Raw genomic sequence first — 25,719 nt, 5'->3', positions numbered from 1 at the left:
TAATATTAATAATAAATTTGATCAATAACTTTTATTAGCATTATTTTTTAATTAATAAAATTAATATCACTATTAAATTATTTTGTAAGAAAAACTATCCTGTTATTTCTTTGTCATTAGCTATGTTTATTAAAATGTTATTCTATTTTGGTATATTTTGTGTTATAAATCAAATAACCTATATATTATATCTTTTTCTAAATTCTTTAATTTTAGATATTAAATTATAAGTTATGAAGTCAATTGATATTCAAAGATATTAAGAAGAATTATTAAAATATTTGAATTTATTCTAATTTTCTATAATTTTGTTTTCTTTAACTTATATAAATAATTGTAGAATTTTATTTGACGAAAAAAAATTTTGAAGTAGAATTTATGAGTCAAACTGTTTGAATGTCAATATATTACTTTTGTGTTTATATGTTATTTTTTTGTTTAAATATAATTTATCAAAATTAAATAGAAAAAAAATTAATTCTTTTATATATTTTATCAAAAAATTCTACTTAAATAAATATTTTATTTACACCAACAAATAAAGAGAAGTCTATTTACTTATAAATGATTATATTAAATGATAAGATACGAAAAAAAAAAATATTGCATCTTTAAAAAGAAAAACACTCCTATTAATTTTACTTTATATTTTTTTTATTATTTTAATACTTTAAATATAATTATATTTTAAGATCCTTATAAAATTATAATTATATGTTTTGTTTACTAATTTTTAACTATAATTTACTAACACCTTAGGAAATATCTCTTCATATAATTGTGAGAAAAAAGTCTATGCCATAAAAAATTTAAAAATAGAAAATGCAAATAATTTGTGTAAGCCAATTAATGAAATAATAAAAATATACTTTTTACTCAAAATTATTGTGAACGAAATTAAAGAATCAATTTTAAATATTTTTTAATACTATTTTAAGTTTGTATCACTTGAGACACTATTTGATAAAGTGGGTCAAAGAAAAATGTTAACATATATTTTTATTTTATACAATTTAAATTAATCTTATTAAAAATAATTTATTCAATATTTATCTACATACGTAATAAATATTCTAAAAATTTTTATTCTTATTATTATAAATGTCATTAAAAAATTGCATGCATTAGGAGAAGAAGAACAAATAAATATCAAAAGAAAAGCTATAAAATCCGAAAAATAAAGTTAATATTTAAAGAATAAAAAAAAATATACAATTCATTTTAATTTACTTATTTACATATATAGAATATCATATACCTAATGCTAACAAATAAAAAATAGAAATTTTAAATAGAAAATTTTTTTACAATAATACATGGTTATCAAAATATTGTCCCAACAAAAAATACTAAAACTCAATTTCTATTATAACAAATAAAATAGGTAATACTATAAAAATTTCAGTTATTCAAAACAATTATTTATATTGCTCATTTATACATATAAAGATGGAACAAAAAAGACAATAAAAAATACATACAAATCAACAATTTAGAAAGAATATGTCCTTACAAAAACATATGACAAAAAAAAAAAGAAAAAGAAATAACTCAACAATAACCAAAAATAAAAAAAGACAAATACCACATAAAAAGATTAAGTCCGTCAACTAAAATAAATACGAAAACAAAAACAAATAAAAATGTAACTATGTACAACTTCAATATAAAAAAAATGTGTACTACAAAATATTTTAAGTAAAAAATACAATCAAATTTAACATTAATTTACATATATTTTAATTATTTTTTAAATAATATAATATATATTAAAATATATTATATACTATCATTATTTTTTATTATGCGCATTAGTATTTTATAAAAGTTGATACCAAAGTCATTCTACATTCAAGTGAAGAGATTACTTATAATTTTGCCATATAAATATTATGGTAGATGCCATTTTATTATGAAACCAAACATATATACTTATTTCTTTTTAATTTTAATGTTACTTCCTGAAATGGTTTTTACAATAATTAGCAAGATGATCCATACTACTAAAATCTCTTCTTAACAATATTAATGTCCTCTTAACTATTTAATTCGAATTTAGTAACCGTTCTCGTAATAATTAACAAAATTAATCCTATAACTAAAATCTTTTTTAAGTAATGTTAATTGTTTTTTAAATTATTCGATTTATATTTTTAAAACATATAATTTACATGTATATAGACACTGGAAGTAACATTTAAAGTCACAATAATGAATTAATAATGACAAATATTAAAAAATATTAGAGTTTTTCAAAAGAGTAATCGTAAAGAGGATGACATATAAAATCAACAATGTAAAGTGATACATAACGTATACCTCGGCAGGTAAGATATATAGATTTTTCGGATAGAAACGCAACCAAATAATAACAAACCCACCAAGTTCAGACGAGTTATAATAGAGCTCAGAAGTCATAACTAACACTTTCAAACGTTATCCTAAAGATAATCTCGGAGGCCATAACTAACGTCATCATAGAGATAATCTCGGAACTCATGGAAAACTCCGAAAAATACTATAACCGAACATATCAAAAATGCCTATATAAACAGATAGGTAACCTCGGAGTAAAACATGTTACACAACTCACTCTGATTCATTTTCTCTTATTTTCTCATAACTCACATTCTTACTTGAGCGTCGGAGTGCTTTTTGCAGGTGCTTCCGCCGCGGTGTTCCAACCCAGCCGACGTATACCTCTTCCACCTGAGCACAGTTGCAGGCAGAAGGAGTCGCTATACCTCGGCAACATCAAAACGGAACATTTGGTGCCACCGTGGGGCCGGAATTAATCTAATCCCACTATTACTGCTACACTGCGTTTTTCTCTTTTCTTTTGCGCAGGGATTTCGACCTTCTAGATATGGCTGAGAACGGAGCTCAACAATTCAACCAAGCCGAACTTCTAGGCCAGATGGCCGAACTCCAAGCAGAAGTCCAAAGACTTGCTGAACATTCCACACAAAATAATGCAGGAAAGCATGAAGAAGGTAGCTCCAAAAGCTCGGCCCTGGGGAACTCAGATCCTTTAAGCATCACCCCGCCAAAGGAAAAGCTGACGCTGGATAACCCTTTCTCCGAAGAAATCACAAACTTCAGGATGTTGAAGAATTTCGTGCTGCCTAACTCCCTGGAACCATATAAGGGGATTGGCGACCCCCGAGCTCATATAAAAAAATTCCAGTCTATGATGTTCTTTAACGGCGCTAATAATGAACCTATACTTTGTCAATCTTTTCCCACTTACCTTGACGGTGCTACTCTACTTTGGTTTTCTAAATTATCTGCAGGATCAATTTCATCCTTCGAGGATCTGGCGAGGTCTTTTATCGACTACTTCGCCGCCTCAAGGATTTACGTCCATGGATCAGACTACCTCGGGACGATCAAGCAAGGACAACATGAAAGCCTTAAAGACTACTTAACCCGATTCGCCGAGGCCACCATGGAGATTCCAGATTTGGACCCTAAGGTCCACCTGCACGCGCTTAAGACAGGCCTCAGACCTGGGAAATTCAGAGAAACAATTGCAACTACTAAACCCAGGTTGTTGGAAGAATTCCGAGAGAGAGCTGCAGGTCAGATGGAGATCGAGGAATTACAAGAAGCTCAAAAAACGGAAGAACAGCCGACAAGAAGAGAGGAAGAGAGGACATTCAAACCGCCGAGCAAAAAAGAGCAAAAGAAGCCCTTTAAGCTCACACCAAAGTTCGATACCTACACCAGATTCAATACAAAGAGGGAGAACATAATCAAGGAAATCCTCAACGCCAAAATAGTCAAACCCCCCGCCAGAGCAGGAAGCTATCAAGATCAACGGTTCGTGGACAGAAGTAAGCACTGTGCCTTCCACCAGAAGTATGGACACACGACGGATGAATGCTTAATAGCCAAGGACCTGTTGGAAAGGTTAGCTCAGCAAGGGCTCCTAGACAAGTATGTCGAGGGACGAAAAAGCAGGGAAACCAAAAAGGAGCCAGAAGAGCGATCAACAGAGAAAGAAAAAGGAAAATGGACAACAATAGACCCCCCAGGGGGATCATAAACTGCATATCAGGAGGATATGCAGGAGGAGGTGAAACAAGCTCGGCACGAAAAAGAAATTACCGAGCAATGTTGGCAATCGAAGGAACAATACCTACAACAAAGCACAACACAACAGAGCCATAGATAACCTTTAGTCAAGATGACCTAACCTCAACAGGCCCAAACCTCAATGACCCAGTGGTGATCTCCATCCAAACAGGAGAGTTATTGGTAAGAAAGGTCCTCTTGGACCTAGGTAGTAGTGCTGATGTACTATTCTATTCAACCTTTATAAAAATGCAATTATCTGAAAAAGGCCATGCAACCTTCATCGGGAGAACTGGTTGGGTTCTCTGGAGAAAGGGTCCCAATAAAAGGACACATATGGCTAAAAACAACCATAGGCAACCCCCCATTAGCAAAAACTATTGACGTCCAATATCTTATAGTTGACTGTCCTAGTCCTTATAACATTATTCTTGGAAGGCCCGCCCTGAATAACTTCAGGGCGGTAGTATCTACATTACAATTGTGTGTTAAGTTTCAAGTACAAAACAACAAGATAGCAACAGTACATTCAGACCGACAACAAGCTCGGCAATGCTACAACGCCAGCCTGAAGAAAACCAACATACAACCAAGGGCTAATCAGGGAACGAAAATAACTCACACCACATCCGAGGTATTGATGCTCGCCGACTTGGATCCAAGGGAGGACTTCCAGGAAAGGCCCCAGCCAACAGACGAACTCCAGAAGATTCCTCTGACGACAAAGGCCGAACAGTTCACTTATATCGGCCGAGAATTAGAAGGAGAGGAGAGAACAAAGCTAATAAGGGTGCTCCAAGACAACGCCGACTTATTCGCATGGACACCAAAAGACATGCCAGGAATAGATCCGAGTATAATCTGCCATAAGTTCTCCATAAACAAAACAAGTAGGCCGATCACCCAGAAAAAGAGGAACCTCGGAACTGAAAAAATGAAAGCAGCCCTTGAAGAGACAAAGAAGCTCCTCAACGCCGGCTTTATCAAAGAGCTCCGCTTCACCACGTGGCTCTCAAATGTGGTAATGGTAAGGAAACACTCAGGTAAATGGCGCATGTGCATCGACTTTACAAATTTAAATAAAGCTTGTCCAAAAGATGCCTATCCTTTACCTTGCATTGATAAACTAGTAGATAATGCTTCTGGGTTTAAAAGTCTAAGCTTCATGGATGCATACTCTGGGTATAACCAGATCCTTATGCATCCAGAAGACCAAAGCAAAACGGTTTTTATAACAGAACACGAAAATTTTTGTTACAAAGTTATGCCATTTGGCCTTAAAAATGCAGGAGCAACATACCAACGACTTATGGACAAAGTCTTCCAACATCAGATAGGACCAAACATGGAGATCTATGTAGATGACATGGTAGCAAAAACCTAGGCACAGGGATCACACTGTGATGACCTGGAAGAGGTCTTCCAACAGCTCCGAGCATATAACATGAGACTCAACCCAGAAAAATGCGCATTTGGAGTTCAAGGAGGGAAATTCCTCGGATTTATGCTGACCTCACGAGGGATTGAGGCAAACCCAGAAAAATGTGAAGCTATTCTTAAAATGAACAGCCCGAAGACAATAAAAGAAGTACAACAACTAGCAGGAAGAGTTGCTGCACTATCACGATTTCTACCTGCAGTAGCAAACCGATCATACCATTTTTTCTAAACAATCTCCAAGAACAAAAAGTTCAACTGGACAGAAGAATGCGAACGATCTTTCACAGAGCTTAAACAAATACTATCATCACCACCAATCCTCCAAAAACCAGAGCTCGGTAAACCATTATTTTTGTACTTATCAGTTTCTAACCATGCCATAAGTTCGGTGCTAGTGTCTGAAACAAGGGAAACACAAAACCCAGTGTACTTCGTCAGCAAAGTTCTACAACCGCCAGAAACCAGGTATCCGAAGATAGAACAGCTCGCATTAGCCTTGGTCACAACAGCAAGAAGACTGAGGTAATATTTCGAAAGCCACATTATAATAGTCAGAACAAATCAACCACTGCGACAGATTCTAACCAAGCCCGAGCTGGATGGACGTCTAACAAAGTGGTCCGTTGAGCTCTCTGAATATGACGTACAATATTAACCTCGGAAGACTCCAAGACTGCAAATACTAGCCGACTTTATCTCTGAGCTAACAACGGATTACAAGCAAATAGAACATAACTGGAAACTTTATGTAGATGGCGCAGCAAACAAAAACGGAAGTGGAGCGGGTGTAACACTTAAAGAAGGCGAACAGGTCATAGCCGAGCAGTCATTACAATTCTCCTTTACAGCATGCAACAACCAGGCGGAGTACGAAGCTCTTCTAGCCGGACTAAAGCTCACCCAGGACTTGCAAATATCTCACCTCACTTTATATTGTGACTCACTACTTGTCGTCCAGTAGATCAAAGGCGACTTCCAGGGAAAAGATTCTTTGTTAGAGAAGTACTGGCTCATAACAAAGGATCTTATTTCAAAATTTCATAAGTTTGAAATTATACATGTGAACAGAGAACAAAACACAAGAGCCGATGTTTTATCTAAGTTAGCAACAACAAGGCCACAATCACACACACCAACACTTTCACAATTAACACTTGAAAAACTAAGCTTTCAATTAAATAGCATATTGAGCATTACACAGGAAAGAGATTGGAGGACACCGTTTCTCGAATACATCAAAACATGAGTCATCCCAACAGATGAACAAAACCAAAAGCTCTTTCGAAGAAGAGCAAGCTACTATAGAGTAGTCGGAGACAACCTATACAGGCGAAGATTCTCGCAACCCCTTTTAAGATGCATAAGCAAGAACGAAGCCGAAATGGTAATGGCGGAGACGCATGAAGGAGTATGCGGCAACCACATTGGAGGCCGAGCATTATCCACCAAAATATTATGAACAGAGTACTACTGGCCAACAATGAAGAGAGATTGCATAGCCAAAGTAAAAAAATGTGACAATTGCCAAAAAAACGCCGTGATATCCACAACACCAGCCGAGAAGCTACACACTCTAGAGGTAAGCGGCCTTTCGATAGAAGGGGGTTAGATATTCTCGTCCCCTTTCCGAAAGCGCCAGGACAGGTAAAATTCCTTTTAGTATCAATAGATTATTTTTCAAAATGGATTGAAGCACAACCTCTGGCACGAATAACAGCAGAAAAATGTGAGATCTTTCCTATGAAAAAACATCATTTGCCGCTATGGTATACCTAGAGAAATAATCTCTGACAACGGAAGACAATTTACAGATCAAAACCTCGCCTTATTCTTGCAAAACTTCAATATAAAACATCATTTTAGTTCGGTTGAATACCCATAGACAAATGGCCAGGTAGAATCGGCTAACCGAATTATTTTGCAGGCCTTGAAGAAAAAATTGGACGACGCTAAGGGCGAATGGGCCGACCTTGTTCCAGAAGTCTTATGGGGATACAATACAACAATCCAATCAGCAACTGGGGAGACCCCCTTCAAATTGGTATATGGAGCAGAAGCCCTTATACCCGTAGAAATCGGAACGCCAACCCTCCGAGCCGAGCTATACGATCAGAATAGGAACAACAAAGAAAGAGCAACCGACCTGGACCTCTTGGATGAAGAAAGGGAAATACCAACAATAAAACCACTAGCGATGAAACAACTCTTACAAAAACGACACAACAAAAGAGTGGTTTCCAGAACATTCGAACATGGGGAACTTGTCCTCAGAAAAACAGAAGAGGCAAGAAAGCCCAAAACCCATGGGAATCTAGCAGCGAATTGGGAAGGGCCATTTCAAATTAGCAACATACTCGGCAAGGGAGCATATCAGCTAGAAACATTATTGGGAGATCCAGTACCAGAAAACTGGAATGTATCCTCTTTGAGGAAATATCAATCATAATCTATGCAAAGCGGATGAAGGTACTCTTTTTCCCATTTGAGGTTTTATCTCAAGTAGGGTTTTACTCAAAGGGTTTTAACGAGGTCGGACGCCATATCTTATTTCAAATACTAATCTTAACGTAATTCCAAACAAATAAACATGGTCCATGTAAATCGCAAAATCAATTATCTGAAAGACGTCTTAGCAATATATATATATATATATATCAAAAGAAACAAACCGAGCTTCATACTCGGGCAGTTATAACAATCAAACCAAAAAGTCAAACAATACAAACCAAACAACGAAAGGTCAAATCCTGAACAATATTAACAAAACAGAGTTTATAAAACAAAAAGGCCTAAAAATCCTCATTCTATCTTATTATCGATACTTGAGCTATCACTCTTATCAGCTTCATCATCAATCAACTCCCCATTAACAATAATTTTTGTAGCATCCAACTTGGCGACATCAACCTCAGGAAACAAAACACGGACCTGACCGGTAGCCCGTTCGAAACCCTGTGCAAAGGCCTCATACACCCAGTCTCCAGTTCCTTAACCCGAGCCACAAGCTGACTATTTTCAGACTTCAATGTACCAGCTTCTTTGACAGCCAAAGAATGAAGTCGCTTTTCCTCATCAAGCTCGGTCCCCTTCTGCTTCAAAGTCGATGAAAGATCAACAATGGTTTTTTCTTTCTCCTGAAGAGCAGAAGACAACTCAGCAACATTCACAGATTCCTTCACCTCTGACTCGATAGCAAGTTCTTGAGCTCTCCCAACAGCAACTATCCTAGCACCCACAACCTGCGACAAAAGAAAAGCGATCAGACACAAAAAAGGAGAAATCGAACATAAACAAAGCAGCGCAGATACCTGAAGGAAGCGACTGATTCCAGCACGACCGACCTCCTCGATCATTTTTGAGTCCTCAGGAAAACGGCACAACTCATTGGCAAGGGTTGCAAAAGGGAAAAACCTTGACCACAACGATCTCATGTTATCGTCATCACGATAAGCATGAAACCGCTTCTGAGACTCATAAGCAGCCTCGACAATTGGCAAAATAGGAAAATCCCCCTCTTTGCTCTCAGCCAGATCAACATCTTTCTTACCCCTCTTTCTTTTCGGACGAGGATTAACCTCGGACGGCATACCAGGCCCATCTTTCTTTACGTTAGTTGTCGATCCCTCATTTTCATTCTTCTTCCTCTGACTGAAGAAGGACTTCAACCCAGCAGTAGTAATAGTCGGCGCTTTCTCAGCTGCAAGAACAGTAAAACAACGAGTCAGCAAAAACCATGCTACAACACTAGAAAATATTTCCAAAGTAAATTACCTAAATAATCCAACACAGCTTCCTTATCAGTATCCCACTTTAACAATTCTACAACAGACAACAGCCCTGTTGACTCCGACATCTCTAACAGAAACTCCAACATAATGTTCTCATCAGACACCCTATCGTCTACATCTAGTACTTGAACAGGATCGGGTGACCAAGAAATAGGAAATCTCTCCTCCAGAAACTCATTCAGGTAAAATGGAAATTCCTCTTCCACAATCCTTACTTTCACAAACATTGTCTTGAAATCCTTGAATGATGATTTGTAAAGAGAAAAAACAGATCGACGAGGGTGACTACTAAGGTTTACCCATAAACCACGCCTAACACCCTTAGTTTGAAACAGCGAAAAGAAAACCCTAAGGGAAGGAGGATATTCTAGGAGAGACATCAAATTCTCAAAAGCTCGGATAAAGCCCCACGAATTGGGGTGTAACTGGGAGGGAGCACAGTTTAACCAAAACAGAAACCCACACTCAAAATCAGTAAAAGGAAGACGAACCCCAAGCTCAGTAAACAAGCATGAATAACAGTAAAAGTAGGACCACCCCTCCACCCTCTCACACACACGATCATCCCTACCACAAGACAAAAATTCCACCCTTATATCGTGGCCGTCCCTAACCCACACATTAGACCCTAACACCTTCACTGACTCCACATCACTAAACTGGGATACACAACATTTTACCTGATCACTAACCCAGCTGCAAGGATCATCCTCTGCCACAACAGTCTTACCTTTTTTCATTACAATACGACAACAAACAAAGAAAATAGAGAAGAAAGGGAGAGGACTAGAAGACATCAAAACCTACCTTTTTCACTCATTTTCTCTGAAAAGATGAAAGTGCAGAACCAAAACAAAATAAAACTGGGGGCTCACTCCAAATAAGCCAGGCAATAAATCTACAAAGAAATTGAAACGATTTTTACATCCATCGATAACCGTCCCAATCCTCACCATCTATTTATTACATCAACATCTAACGGCCATAATAGCTCCGAAAGCCGAGCCACGATTCCCCATCAATCATTTTCGACGCGGAAAACGAAGCGGTCATTAAATGCTCCATATTTCTCTTCCCAACAAAAAACTAAGGCAAGCTTGGGGGACAAGACCACCACTAGATATATATTTTCGGCCGAGGTACACGGAAAAACTCAAAAGCTTGCCTTCGTTTTCTTACAACAAGGCAAGCTTGGGAGCTATGATACATAACGTATACCTCGGCAGGTTCTATGCAGATATTTCGGATAGAAACGCAACCAAATAATAACAAACCCACCAAGTCCAGACGAGCTATAATAGAGCTCAGAAGTCATAACTAACACTTTGAAACGTTATCCTAAAGATAATCTCAGAGGCCATAACTAACGTCATCATAGCGATAATCTTGGAACTCATGGAAAACTCCGGAAAATACTATAACCGAACATATCAGAAATGCCTATATAAACAGATAGGTAACCTCGGAGTAAAACAGGTCACACAACTCACTCTGATTCATTTTCTCTTATTTTCTCATAACTCACATTCTTACTTGAGCGTCGGAGTGCTTTTTGCAGGTGCTCCCGCCGCGGTGTTCCAACCTAGCCGACGTATACCTCTTCCACCTAAGCACAATTGTAGGTAGAAGGAGTCGCTATACCTCGGCAACATCAGGATGGAACATAAAGTATTACATGTTATAAGATATTTAAAATAAGAGAACGAAAAAAATTTATATAAAAATAATAGCAAAGATATTTAAAAATCAATTCACATTTAAGTATATATATCCACATAGGTTCCTAAAATTTTTTTTTATTGAACGTTTTTGTCCTCAAAATTTTTTTATTATATTGAGATTTTTAAATTTTACAAAAGTTAACTTAAAAAGCTAACTTTTGAACTAAATCAAGTAGTCAACCTATGTAATTTTATTTTATTTTAGTATTTATATTTTAATTCTATCCAATGAAAGCGCAATCTATTTGTACTTATCAAAATAGTTGATAATATAGATATATAAAATTTTAATTTTTGAAAGAAAAATTAATAAAAATAAACTGATATTACGTGCACACACAAAAAATAGTTACTAACATAAAATAAATATTAAAATATAAAATACATATTCTAAATGGAATAACATAAATATTTATACACAAATATATAATGATTATTTTTTTATGTATATATAATATTTTTAATAAAAATAATTTTTGATATTATATAAATAATTACGTGTCTTAAAATTGTTATAAATTTACAATGTATATTTTTATGTGATTAAACTTTTATTATTTCACCAAATATTTTCTATTTTTATTTATAATTATGTATTTAAAATTATTTTATAATATTTATTAATTATTAATATCATTTATTCGAGTTCGCACAACGTGCGGATATCATTCTAATTAATAATCTTCTTTGTCCATTGCATATTCCATGAGCCTCTTCTTAAAGTGCTTAATGGATGGCAAACATATTAAGCAATTCACTAAGCATTTGTTACTTCACTGTATTGAAAACCATTAAACATTTAAAACTCATTAGAAAATTAAATAGAGTCTCTTTTAGAGTACTGAATGAATGACAAGTTTTCTAAATAATTCACTAATGTTGGGATAAGAACGTAATGGATCTCCATTTATTAATTGAGTGGCTAATCTTTTTTATATTAAAGAAATTATTTTTTAAGATAAATTTAAAATTAATGAAGTTGTAAAATGAAGGTTTGTTACCTGTATAAATAAGAGAAACTACACTTAAAACAAAACACAGCAATAAAAATAATTTTTTCTCTTTTATATGCTTTATGTTGCAACTATTCTGAATATTTCTCTTTCATCCTCTTACAATATATAGATATACATTATAACATGTAATATTAGTAAATACAAATATGAATCATCTCTATTATATTGAGATATTAATATTGGTGAATATTAATATTAGAGTTTTTTATTTATATTTTTGTATTTTATATTTATTTTCTCTTTCTTATTTATTTATTTTACAACACGTTATCAGCACGAGATTTTAATCAAATTTTTGGAAGACTCAGGTAATAAATTTTCATTATGTCAAAACTTTCTCATCTTGAATTTAATGCTCTTAATATATCTGGACACTACTTATCATGGATACTAGATGCCAAAATCCATCTTGATTCAATGGATTTAGGAGATACCATTAAGATTGAAATTAATGCATCCTAGAAGGATAAAGCCAAAGCCATTATCTTCCTTTGTTGACATCTTGAGGAAGAATTGAAAAACGAATATCTCACACTAAAAGATCTTGCAGATCTATGAAAAAACCTTGAAGAAAGGTATAATTATCAAAAGACAGTGATACTTCTTTAAGTCCGGTATGAGTGGACGTACTTACGTCTTCAAGATTTTAAATCCATAAATGAATACAATTCAGCAATGTTCCGAATTACTTCACAAATGAAATTATGTGGGAAAAAGATAACGGATAATGACATGTTAGAGAAAAAAACTTTCTCAACTTTTCATGTCTCGAATGTGCTCCTGCAGCAATAGTATCGAGAAAAAGAATTTAAAAAATATTATGAACTGATTTCTTGCCTTCTTGTTGCCGAGCGTAACAATGAATTGCTTTTAAGAAATCATAAAGCGCGCCTAGTTGGCACCGCCGTCCCATTTCCGGAAGCAAATGCGGTAAATCATTATCCCAGAAGAGGTAAATGGCAAGGTTTTGGTAATAAGAAAAATTATGGAAGGAAAAATAAATTATGTTCACAGGAAAGGATCTCACTAGAAGTGCGATAAAGAAAGAAATAATGGGTAAAATAAATCAACAAAGAATAAATATTTCCGTTGTGGTGGAAAAGACCATTGGTCACGTCCTTATTGTACCCCAAGGCACCTAGTCGATATTTATCAAGTATCTTTGAAAAAGGAGGACAAAGGAAAGTGGATGAATTTTGTTTCAAAGGATGTTGCTGAAAATTACACCACTCATTATGAAGTATCTGATTTCTTTGAAGATTTTGAAGAGAATATTGATCATTTGATCAATGATAAAAAAGTTTGATATTTGGCTTCAGTACTTAGGTAAATAAAAAAACTTGAGTTTTATTCCCTATGTATTTGAATTTGAAGTATGATGTATATAAATAATGTTTAATAAAATATTTATGTTTATAAATTTCTAAATTACTAAATGTGTCAAGTTCTAAAATAATAATAATAAAATTTTTAGTATATTTTTTTTGGTGACTGAAATAAATTAAACAAAGAAAAACAAAAGAAACAAAACAAGGAACTGCTTAAATAGAGGGACAGTCCCGTTTAAGACTACTCTTAAACTCCTCCCAAGGTGAAAGAAGCTCCACATGCGAAAGTTGTAACTTCATCGCCATCTTTGCCATAGTATCTGCCACCGTGTTTGCATCTCTCATAATCAAACGAAAGTCAACATGCCAATTCCAATGCATGATATCTCTTATTTTGAGCACCAGTGGATCAATAAACCCAAAACCATCTTGAGTAACAAGATTAAATGCTTCCACACAATCCGTCTCACAAATAACATCTCGTTGACCCACATCCCAAGCTAAGAGATATCCTCTCCAAATAGCAAACAATTCTCCTTGAAGAATACTATTACTCTCAATCATTCCCAAACACCCCATTTGCCAGCTCCCATTACAATCTCTAATAACACAAGCAAAACCAACACTATCACCCGAACCAAAATAACTAGCATCACAATTAATCTTAAAAGTACCAATGGATGGGGGATTCCAAAAACCATTTAGAGTAGAGGGAAGGGACATACATTGTAATTCAAAAATATTTCTAAGCTCCTTTTCTGAAGTTAATGCCAGACAAATGACTTTTTCCGGAGGCCAAGTTTCATGGGGATTAAAGATGTCGTTATTCCTTGCTCGCCATATCCACCAAAATTTTTAGTATATGATACTATGTATAGTACTTCTTAGAAAAATAATCAAGAAAATAATTTTACTCCATGTATACTTTTACTCATTTTATTATTATTATTATTTGTCTTTGAAAGAAATGGTAAAGATATATAGTGAAGATGTTTGCCTTGCGGATAGTGCAAGTTCGCATACCATTCTCAAAAGTTATATATTTTACTCATCTTATACCAAAAGAAGAATGTGTTAATACCATTATTGGCTCAGGCAATGTAATATAAGGCTCCGAAAGAACTATAATTTTGTTTTCCGAAGGAACAAAATTCATAATAAATAATGCACTATTATCTACTAAGTCTCTAAGGAACTTGTTATGTTTTAAAGATATTCGCCGAAATGGATATCATATTGAAACAATGAATGAGGAAAATCATGAGTACTTATGTATCACAACTCATGATTCAAATAAAAAGGTGATATTAGAAAAGTTACCCTCACTTTCATCTGGGTTATATTATACTAAAATTAGTACAATTGAATCACATGCCATTGTAAACCCATAAGTGGAGAATTATTGAAAACTCCCATGGACATTCACTAAAGAACCAGAAGATACTTAAATCTAGTGAATTTTGTTGTGCTACATGTTCTCAAGGAAAGTTAATTTTAAAGCTATCACCAGTAAAGATTGGATTTGAGTCCCCTAAATTCCTAGAAAAGATTCGAGGCGATATATGTGGATCTATTCATCCACCATGTAGATCTTTTAGATATTTTATGGTTCTAATAGACGCATCTTCAAGATGGTCACATGTGTGCTTATTGTTTTCTCCCAACTTGGCATTTGCGAGATTACTTGCTTAAATTATTCGATTTAAAACACAGTTTTCGAAAAATCCAATCAAAGTAATTTGACTTGATAATGCTGGTGAATTTACTTTCCAAGCCTTTGATGCTTATTGTATGGCTAACGGAATAAGCGTTGAACATCCAGTAGCTTATGTTCACACCCAAAATGAGTTAGCCGAATCACTTATTAAACGCCTCCAATTAATTGCTAACCCTTACTTATGAGAACAAATCTCTTAATTTCGGCTTGAAGGCATGCTATTTTGCATGCCGCAACACTTATTCATTTGAGACCAACAAGTTACCATCATTTTTCTCCTATTCAATTAGCTTTTGGCCAGCAGCCAAATATTTTCTATTTAAGAATATTCGGATGTGCGATATATATTCCCATTGCACCACCTTCTTGCACTAAAATTGGACCCCAAAGAAAATTGGAGATATATGTTGGATATGATTCTCCTTCTATAGTGAAATATATTGAGATACAAACTGGAGATGTATTTAAAGCCCAATTTGCAGATTGTCATTTTGATGAATTAAAATTTTCAATTTTAGGGGGAAAGAATAAGCTTCCTGAAAAGGAACTTAATTGGAATGCATCATCCTTGATGCATTTAGATCCTCGATCAGAGCAATGTGAACTAGAAGTTTAAAAGATTATACATTTGTAAAAAATAACAAATGAATTGTCGAATGTATTTTTTGATGCCAAAAGGATAACTAAATCCTATATACCAGCTGAAAATGCTCCAATTCAAATTGATGTCCCAATTGGAGAAATGGCCACCAAAACAAATTTACGCCAGAAGTGTGGTAGATCTGTCAGTTCCAAAGACAAAAATCCTCAAAAAAGAAAAGAGATAAATACTATTCCTGTTGAAAAAGATAAAGACATAATAAAGACACCTATAGTTGTCCAAAATTCTGATATAGTTTTAACGCCAGAAGACGTTCAGGTACCTAAAAATTGTGAAAATGACGAGATCTCAATAAGTTATGTCTTTACAGGAGAAAAGTGGGACCTAAATAAGATAATTGTCAATGAAATATTTGCATATAATGTGGCATTAAATATCATGCATAAAAGTAAGGATCTTGAGTCAAGAACAGTCGAAGAATCTCAACAAAACGAATGATTGGCCAAAATGGGAAGAAGCTCTGAAGGCTGAGTTAGACTCACTTGCGAAACGTGAAGTTTTTGGACTTGTAGTTCGTACACCAGAAGATGTAAAACATGTTGGATACAGATGGATATTTGTGAGAAAACAAAATTAGAAAAATTAAGTTGTACACTACAAAGCTCGACTTGTGGCACAAGGTTTTTCACAAAGTCCCGGTATAGATTATGAAGAAACATATTCCTCTGTAGTGGATGCAATAATATTGCGTTATTTTGTCAGTTTATCCACATATCATAAACTACATATGCATTTAATGGATGTGGTAATAACCTACTTATACAAATCATTAGATCGTAATATATATGAAAGTTTCTAAAGGAATAAAATATCTAAACCATCCAATGAATATTCGCAGAGATTATACTCAGTTAAATTGCAAAGATTTTTATATGGTCTAAAGAAATCTGGACGAATGTGGTATAATCGTCTTATTGAGTATCTGACTAAAAACGGATTTAAGAATGATGATATCTGTCCATGTGTTTTCATAAAGAAATCTACATCTGGATTCATTATAATTGCTATGTACATTGATGATTTAAATATCATTAGAACCCTTGAAGAAATTCCAATTATAAAATCTCTAAAAGAAGAGTTTGAGATGAAAGATCTTGAAAAGTCTAAATTTTGTCTCGACCTGCAAATTGAGCATACAAAAAATAGAATTTTTATTCATCAAATAACATACACAGAAAGGATCTTGGAGAGATTTTATATGGATAAGTCATATCCATTAAGTACCCCAATGATCGTAAGATCTTTGGATGTGGAAAATGATCAATTCCATCCTAAAGAAGAAAATGAAGATATTCTTAGTCCTGAAGTACCATATCTTAGTGTCATTGGGGCACTAATGTATCTTGCTAATAATACACGACCCGATATATCATTTGCTGTGAATTTACTAGCAAGGTATAGTTCTTGTCCAACCAGAAGATATTGGAATGTAATTAAACAAATCTTTTGATATCTTCATGGAACGGTTGATATTGGATTGTTTTATCCATATGGATCTAAGTCACAACTAGTTGGCTATGCAGATGAAGGATACTTGTCTAATTCACACAAAGAGAGATCTCAAATAGGATACCTGTTCACATATGGTGGTACAGCTTTATCATGGAGGTCCACGAAATAGACGATTGCAGCAACATCCTCTAATCATGCAGAAATACTAGCGATACATGAAGCTAGTCGCGAGTGTTTTTGGCTCAGGAGTTTAATCTAATATATTCTGTCATCATGTGGACTGGTTGATCATAAGATAGCTTCAACTGTTCTATTTAAAGATCATACAACATGCATTGCTCAACTTAAGAGTGGATACATCAAAGGTGATAGAACAAAGCATATTTCTCCCAAATTTTTCTTCACTCATGATCTTCAAAATCAAAGAACAATTGATGTCCAACAGATCTGCTCAAGTGATAATCTGGTAGATTTATTCACAAAATGACTTCCAAAATCCTCCTTTGAAAGATTGGTACATCAGATTGGGATGCGCCAATTTCGAGATATTGACAAGAGGGGGGAGGCTGTACTTTTTTTTCCTTGGTCAAGTTTTCTTTCCATTGGATTTTTCTTGACAATGTTTTTAACGAGGCAATAATCATCACAAAGGATATTATACTCTTTTTTCTTCACTAAAGTTTTTTTCCATTAGATTTTTCTTAGTAAGGTTTTAACGAAGTATAATCTTAAATGGACATTTAAGGGAGAGTGTTGCGATAAAAAGGTAATGGATGCCCATTTATTAATTGAGCGGCTAATCTTTCCCATATGGAAGAAATCACTTTTTAAGATAAATTCAAAATTAATAAAGTTGTAAAATGAAGGCTTGTCTCCTGAATAAATAAGAGAAGCCACTCTGAAAACAAAATACAGCAATAAACAATTCTAAATACTCCTCTCTCTCCCTCTTGATATATATATATATAAAATATTAGTAAATACATATATGAATCATTTTTATTATATTAAAATATTAATATTGGTGAATATTAATATTAGAATCTTCTATTTATATTTTTTTATTTTATATTTATTTTCTCTCTTTCTTATTTATTTATTTTACAACAACTAAGCATTTATTACAATTAAAACTAACGTAAAAATGAAGACAGACTCAGACTTGGATAAATATCATTAAATTCGTATAATATATTAGTCCACAAGTAAGCTCTTTTTTTTTTTTGGATTTTTCACTGTATTTTCCAACCCAACAGATTAAGAACTAATTCATTGCAAATCGAAACTCTATTCAATGGTTTGTTACTGATCAATAGATTGCTGCATGCACAAAGTCGGATTCAAACCACCGACACTTGCTTAAGCGAACTAGTGAGCTAACTACTAAACAAACCTAACTTGATTCACAAGTAAGCACTTTTTATTCATGCATATTTGGAGTTCATGATGTAAAGAACAATCTTTTTTTTTTTAGCCAAGATGGATTAGACAACTCTCAATCTTGGATACTACAACACATCCACACTACACACTTACCCACACAACACTAAAAGACTCATATTTAACACTTGGCGCATTCGCCAAGGTTTGAACCCATGTGCAGCTCAAAGACTCGAGTTTCTCTCGAGTTTCTCTTGCTTTGGACTGTCTTAAGTATAGTTGCAATAATTTATTGTAGAATCTCTGTAACGGTTCTTGCTTTTGCTCTACTCATAGGACCGCCTAATCCTTGTATGTCTCGCCATTGATCAAGCTCAATTGTGCTGTTAATGCTTATACCATTATCAAGCTTGATTGTGTCCACAATATAGCCACTCTTGTTTAGCCAGGTTCTAAATTAAATTATTCGCCACCTTAGAAACTCCTTATTCCGTGATACTTTTGAACCCTAAATCAACAAGAACAAAATTCCTTCTATTTCCAAGGATACTTCCTTTAAACAAGTTTGTCGCTGAAGAAGAGAATTAGCAGTGTACATATGAAGTCATGATTTTAAATGCACATTAATATTGCATAATTCACTAGAATAATTGGCATTTATATTATGTAGGTCTTTTGGATTTGAGATAAGGAAAATTTGTGCTGCTTGCTAGTGTTATCTTGGTAGGGAAAATTACTGTTGAATTCAAATAAATAATGAATTAAAAAGCTCATACAAGAACACGAGAACAATTTTGCAATCAAAGCCACTCCTAAATATAAATAAACAACGAATCCAAAAACTTATACAATATAAGTAGAATATAAGTAGAAACTAGGACAAAAAAAATATACCCTACCCTTAATCATAATACATTATACATCACTGTAAACCAATAATTAGGCATGAGAATTAACTAATCTCCAATTCCTACAACAATGACCAATTCTATGATGTTGCATGAAGTGTTTAGCCACTCAAACTATAGTCTACTTTTGCACAAGGCCTTACATTCTTAGCTTTGCGCAAAGGGACATTGGTGTTTAACTGGGTACGGAAACAAAACTGCTCCAGAAAACTGTGCCTCAGGGGAATGCAAAGAAGTTAATTCACAATATTTTCCACATATCCTCGAGGGCATTACATATTCTCGCGATACAGTAAGCAGCACTTAGAGGGTATCCAGATACTGCATTCAAAAATCAAATAAGAAATGAACAGGGAACTAAAATTTTCCTCATAAAACAAGATATTATCAACAATGAAGGATAGGTAAAATGTAACAAAGAAAACTTAGAAAAGCAAAATTTTTCAATCACTGCATATCTGAGAAAGGTCTAAAGATGTTAAATATTTCTTTTCATAAGACTTGAACATGAGACCTTACTATTGGTAAAAGTCTCAGGTCCTGAATAGGGACAAGGCGATAGGCTAAAGCACCGCAAAGACAAAAGACTAAACAGAAGAAAATAAATGTGGCTAAAAAGGTGAGTGTAGAATTATTTGTATATAGCTATTAACAAAACCAGAAGGCAAGCGCATATATAGTGTATACATACTTGCTATGTAGTCCTCTGTATAATCTGTCTCAATTTTCCCATGGGCCATTGCTCCCACCTGAAAAATAGATTATTAAATTTCATATCAACCGAGATAATAACAATAACAGAGAGTTGAACTTCAGAGAGTACCACAAAGACAAGGTCTGTATTACTGGGTATAGTTGATACATAGTCCCTCATGGTTACCAGCTTGTCTGAACTGTAGGAGAGACCTAACATTGAAAAAGGAAAAAAAAACGACGGTAAAAGATGGAAACAAGCATCATACTGTTTTCTCTTTCCAACCAACAAGAGAAACTCCTTCTCAACAATCATTTAACCTTGCTTGAAACAATTTTCAATACAATTGTAAAAGAAAAGTTACCTATTTTTCTAGAGTTAAGAGGCAAATACTGGGTTACAGGGTTTTTTATTGCGCGTAGAAGCTTCTCACGCTTGCCAGCAGCAGATATGCTCAATTTTTGCAGCAGTTCCACTGCAAGATAGTAAAATTTATTGAGATTTGATAAATGAGAGCTCATTCAGTTTTCTCGCTGGAAAAATTCAATACAAAATACATAAAAGTGCACACAGATGGGAATCTACAAGTTGTAACTTACACATAACACCAGAGAACCGCTTAAATGTTCTGGGAATACGAACATATGGCTTAACCTCTATAAGAACACCTTTTTCAGTCTTTATATATACTGTGCGCAACCTCCCAGCCTTATTCAGTGGGCTATCCAAAATAGATAGAAGAGCCTAAAAACATAATTTGGCAAATATCAAGATTTAAAATAACACAGAGCAGCAAGAAAAAGCTATAATGATACAACTTTCAAGAGAAAAGTAAACAAATGAACACACACCCTGCTATTTAGAACATTGTTTGGAAGTATAAAGATCAGAGGAATGACAGTGATATTTTAATGATACCCATGTTTGAAAATGATTTATAAGGAGGGAATGGGACAAGAGAAGGCTTCAATCCATCAATAACAGTAAGCCCTAAGGGCTTTAGCAAACTGCTCAAAACGTTTGGCTATGTTTGGAAGATTTTTGGAGGTGGGAAGGAAGGGCCACTAATGCATTGGAGAGGAGAAGGGAGGCGCAGAACGGACCACCCTGTGCTGTTTGAGTGCTCAAGGGGAGAGAGGGCACTGCGCTCGCCTGTCTCTGTCTTAGACCCCCCGATTTGGAATCATCATTTTTACTGTTCGGAGACGGCAACTGAGGGCTTCTGCATCCTTCCAAACATGTTCCTCTTGACCAGTGCCACACCACTCCTTGCTATTCTATGTGCTATGCTAAAGCTCCCAAACATAACTTTTGTTTTTAATGTTAACCCTACCCTTCCATTCCACCCACTTATCAACAAATGGACACGGTCCTTCCTTCTGAGATGTACGCTAAGACCGTGGATTTCAATCCCCACGGTATAACTTTCTCAGTGTCCCCAAGACACTAGCCAGACGGAGTAAAAAATCCAAGAAATGAAGTGGAAAAAAACATACCATCTAAATTCATTTGGAAGTTGAAAATTAAGTTTAACGAGGTAAAGGAAGAGACTAACCATAGGAGTGACTCTGGTTATACGAACAAGGACCATAACAAAGCCAATTGAAACTCGTAGGCATGTAAATATTTGAAAAAACAAAGTCAAAAACAAATTCTAGAAAGTTCAACCAACAAACCAACCTGATGAGTAATGTCAGGCCTATAATCACCGGGGTTCTTGTTATTCTTTCGGAGGAAATGGCCATGTTCATCCGAGTTCAAGAGCTGATAAGTCTGCACTCAAAAGACCCCAATTTACAGTGAAACGCAATAACCAAAAGCCATAGGTCCAAAATGCAATTTAATAAAATTATTACCTTGCCAACTTTGGCGACCTCCAAAGAAGCCTTTTCGAGGATGAAGATGACGTTGGGCTTGTCAGTTTGAAGTTCGGTTGGGGCAATAGGGATGCCCGGCAGTTCTTCGTTGTTATCAGCGGGTGGTTGTTGCTGTTCTGGTTCTTGGCGCTTTGGCTGCGGTTGCTGGTCTTCTTGGTGGTAATCTTGATCTTCCTGGCGGTCGTATTTGGGCTCAGCTAGCTTTCGCTTCCGCCCCTTCCCGCCGTACGCCCTCGTCATTGCCTCACCCTTTTTCAGTCAGTCAGTGTGCTGCTAGGGTTGTGGAATGTGGACTTCCCTTGTCCTAAAAGTTCCCTTCAATACAAGGAATTGTCGGAAAGTAGATTGTGGAGTTTGGAGGACCAATTATTTAAACAATTTGGATTTTTTAAATTTTAAATTTTTAAATTTTATTTTAAAAAATAAATTATAATTTTTTATTTTTAAATTATTTTTATATTTTTTTAATTTTATTTATAAAATAAATGAAGAAAAGTTATACTTTATTATTTAAAATAAAATTTAAAATTTAAAAAATTCAAATTACAATTTAAAATATTCTATTTGTATGACCGGAATTCATTCTTTACCCAACTTTTATAATTTAGATTATAGTTCATAAAAAGATCAAATTAAAGTCATGCCTAATTCTAAATCCTACCCAAGTGTTCCTTCCTCATATTCTCAACGATTAAACCTACTTTTCACGTTGTCCATGACTTATTTCTCTCATGTCCAACAATGACAGATACACAATCAGACTTTATACTATGAAAAATAAATAAATTTAATGTACAAATATACCTATGCTGCATTACGAGTTACCACATTCATGCTCTCTTCCATTTTTTTATTTATAATTTTCAAAAATTGTTTGATGAAATTTCATTATTATTATTATTATTATTATTATTATTATTATTATTATTATTATTATTATTATTATCTGAAAGAAAAAGTTAATGAGGTCTACTGAAAAAATTTTAACAAATTAATTGTTAGAGATCTATTCAATTCAAAACCTCGATCTCAGTTTCAGAACCACAATCGAAAGTCGATGTTTCAACTTGCTCGTTGTCCACTTGAGGTAGAGGAACGAAGAGCAGACAATGTTGTTGAGCAAAGAGTAACTAAAAGAAGAGAAGAAAAAAACTATTGTTAACGGACAAAGCAAAGGACAATTTGCCAGCAAAAATGGAGTCGGAGTCCACAGTGGCAGTGAAAGAGTTGGAGTTGGAGTCATCTTCAGTACGGTCCTGTGAAAAATTTTCGAGGTGCTGTCTTTTTTTTTGTTGGAATTCGGAGAAGTCTAGAAGGTCGTCGATGGAAAAATTTTTGCCAACGGCACAGCCGTCATTGACGCGTTGAAGCACAGGTTGCCAAGTGCATCTGTGGTGGATGGATTGGTTCTTGTGATGAGAACCCCATATTTACAAAAGAACCCCAAAATTATTTTCTATTTCATTATGTTTCTTGGTCTTTTAAGGTCATGAAGATACTTTCACCACCATAGAAAGCTCCTCAATACAATAACTCTATAACACGTACACATTCAGTTTTCAATTTTGATCCGGACCAATGTATGTATAATCTGAATTTTTTATTTTAATAAATAAATTAAATATAATAATTATCAAATTAAATAATTTAAAAAATATTTATCGAAATAAATATTCTTCTCTTATTTCGTTTACACTGTAAACGAGATAATTTTGCATGTATCTCGTTTATAGTGTTCGGTAGCTCGGAGCTTCGGACGGGAAAGAGGGGTGCTCCAGATGAGAAGGTGGGGATCAGCCTGGATCTGGGTCTGTACGTGAGATGCGCAAGCCGACAACCTCTCGAGCTCTTCGTGAGGCGTGGGGGATGCCACCTGCAATGACACTCCGACGCCCAAGTCAGAAAGTACGCAGGTAACGTAGAGTAAAAAGGTGGTAGTGACGTACCTTGGGGAGGGGTAGGGCCCTCCCCTTTTATACCTTATCAGAGGGGTGGGTCCCACGAGGACAGACCCACCTTCCTCGAACTTTTCTAGCTCCAACTGTGGGGTAGCTGGCTCCATATGAGGAGAGGTGTCCGGGTCAGGGTCAAGACGTGTGATGCCCCGCAGTTCGGCCGCTCGGGTCGGGTGGAACCGTATTTTGGGCCGGGTCGGCTATGTGGCCAGCTGGGTTGGGCCGCAACAGTGCCCCCAATGTGCCAGCTATGGCCGTGAGCATCGTAGTTGGCGCGTTCAGTTCCTCTTTGTGTGTGTTGTCGCTTTGCCGGTCGCTCGTGCTCGGGACGCGTCTCCTGCGCACGTGAGTCTCTTCGTTGCAGGGGTGCGCCGCTTCTCGCCTCGTTTTTTGCGCTGAGCATTTAATGCTCATAATGAGTTATTCAAAATCCTACGTGAAATGACTGTTCTACCCCTGTCTTTCGCGCTTCTTCATGTCTTAGTTTCCTTTTGGTTTTCCTTCATTTTCGCGTCCAGTTCTTCCACTATCATCACGTCTCTTCCATCTCCTCTCACCCTTTCCAAGCTCCTTGCTGTGCATCTCTGCTTTGTCCAGATTTCTCCTAGTTTTTCATCCTTCTTCGATCACTACTATTAACCTGGTAAGTTATCTATATGTATAGCTTTGCTCTGCTGTTATACTGCTTGCTTTCCTATCTTGCTTTCGGACGTGCGTTGCTTGTTTGGTTGGATTGCATGGTGTTAGTGTTAGGTAGATGCATTAGGGGGTTACCATTCCAAAATGTTGATTTTTTAGGCTTTACTTTGGCCATAGATTTATCCTTTGTTTGACTATAGCTATCGAATAGGAAAACTGTAGTTTCTGGGCCATCTCGATCTTCCGGTCTCTTAGACTAACTGTGAGTGGTGCCCTCACTGTAGGTATGGCCCAACGTCCTGTTGCGCAGGCTTCCATTGCGAGAGCACCTTATGACCGGTACGCCTGGGTAACTTCGGACGTGAAGGATTCCCCTAACCAGATGGATGTAGCGGAGCTCACCGAGTTCCGACAAGCCAAATACTTGTGTGGTGGGAGTGACGAGGAGGCCAATTACGAGGTCTTCGTGCCCGCCCCTCACGAGCGGATATACCAACTAAACCTGCACTCCCCCCGGATTGCCGATTGGATCTGGTTTTAGAAGGCGATATTCACCCAACTGGGAGTGTGTATTCCCTTTCCCCTTTTCAAATGGTGCTGTTCAACTGGTGTGACGTAGCGCCGTCTCAATTGCATCCGAACAGCTGGGCTTCGATCCGCTGTTTCGAGATGGTCTGTGAATACTTGGAGCTGCCGGCCTCTGTCGAGGTGTTTTTATTCCTTTTTACTCTTACAAACCCTTCAAAGGAGGGGAAAGCCAAAAAAGGCTTTATGTCCTTCCGGTTCGCTCAAAGTCGGAGGATCTTTGCCCTTTTCGAAGATTCCTATCATGGTTTCAAGGACAAATACTTCAAGGTTCGTCTGGCTGAAGGTCGGCATCCCTTCTGGTTGACGTTAGAAGGTGAACGTCGTTGATGAGCGGATAATTTATACGCTTTTTGACATTGTTTTTAGTATGTTTTTAGTAGGATCTAGTTACTTTTAGGGATGTTTTCATTAGTTTTTATGTTAAATTCACATTTATGGACTTTACTATGAGTTTGTGAGTTTTTCTGTGATTTTAGGT

General features: G+C 35.6%; 5 protein-coding genes across 5 annotated transcripts; 3 read left to right on the top strand and 2 right to left on the bottom strand.

The window, feature by feature from the left end:
* Positions 1–2,866: 2,866 nt before the first annotated feature.
* Positions 2,867–4,048, top strand: LOC107627373 (uncharacterized). Its single transcript, XM_016330212.1, has one exon. The coding sequence runs from the start codon at positions 2,867–2,869 to the stop codon at positions 4,046–4,048; it is 1,182 nt and encodes a 393-aa protein (XP_016185698.1).
* Positions 4,049–4,348: 300 nt separating this feature from the next.
* On the top strand, positions 4,349–5,461 carry LOC148574770 (uncharacterized). The gene has a single exon (XM_088505955.1). The coding sequence runs from the start codon at positions 4,349–4,351 to the stop codon at positions 5,459–5,461; it is 1,113 nt and encodes a 370-aa protein (XP_088362081.1).
* A 1,437-nt stretch (positions 5,462–6,898) lies between these two features.
* On the top strand, positions 6,899–7,963 carry LOC148574769 (uncharacterized). The gene is made up of 2 exons (XM_088505954.1): positions 6,899–6,925; positions 7,400–7,963. Exons 1-2 carry the CDS (start codon positions 6,899–6,901, stop codon positions 7,961–7,963), a joined length of 591 nt encoding a protein of 196 aa, XP_088362080.1.
* A 353-nt stretch (positions 7,964–8,316) lies between these two features.
* Positions 8,317–9,391, bottom strand: LOC148574768 (uncharacterized). Its single transcript, XM_088505953.1, has 4 exons — positions 9,289–9,391; positions 8,826–9,214; positions 8,511–8,756; positions 8,317–8,469 (listed from the first exon to the last, which is right to left on the bottom strand). Exons 1-4 carry the CDS (start codon positions 9,389–9,391, stop codon positions 8,317–8,319), a joined length of 891 nt encoding a protein of 296 aa, XP_088362079.1.
* A 9,981-nt stretch (positions 9,392–19,372) lies between these two features.
* On the bottom strand, positions 19,373–22,402 carry LOC107625439 (nucleolar essential protein-like protein). The gene is made up of 7 exons (XM_016328072.3): positions 22,039–22,402; positions 21,863–21,955; positions 20,782–20,926; positions 20,547–20,657; positions 20,312–20,394; positions 20,180–20,237; positions 19,373–19,809 (listed from the first exon to the last, which is right to left on the bottom strand). The coding sequence occupies exons 1-7, from the start codon at positions 22,297–22,299 to the stop codon at positions 19,730–19,732; spliced, it is 831 nt and encodes a 276-aa protein (XP_016183558.1). The 5' UTR covers positions 22,300–22,402; the 3' UTR covers positions 19,373–19,729.
* Between the last annotated feature and the right edge of the window lie 3,317 nt (positions 22,403–25,719).

The sequence above is a fragment of the Arachis ipaensis genome, chromosome B2, assembly GCF_059453495.1.
Source record: "Arachis ipaensis isolate K30076 ecotype BB chromosome B2, ASM5945349v1, whole genome shotgun sequence".
Classification (NCBI taxonomy): Eukaryota; Viridiplantae; Streptophyta; class Magnoliopsida; order Fabales; family Fabaceae; genus Arachis; species Arachis ipaensis.
The sequence above is the reverse complement of the archived record's forward strand: the minus strand, read 5'-3'. Positions and strand labels throughout refer to the sequence as shown.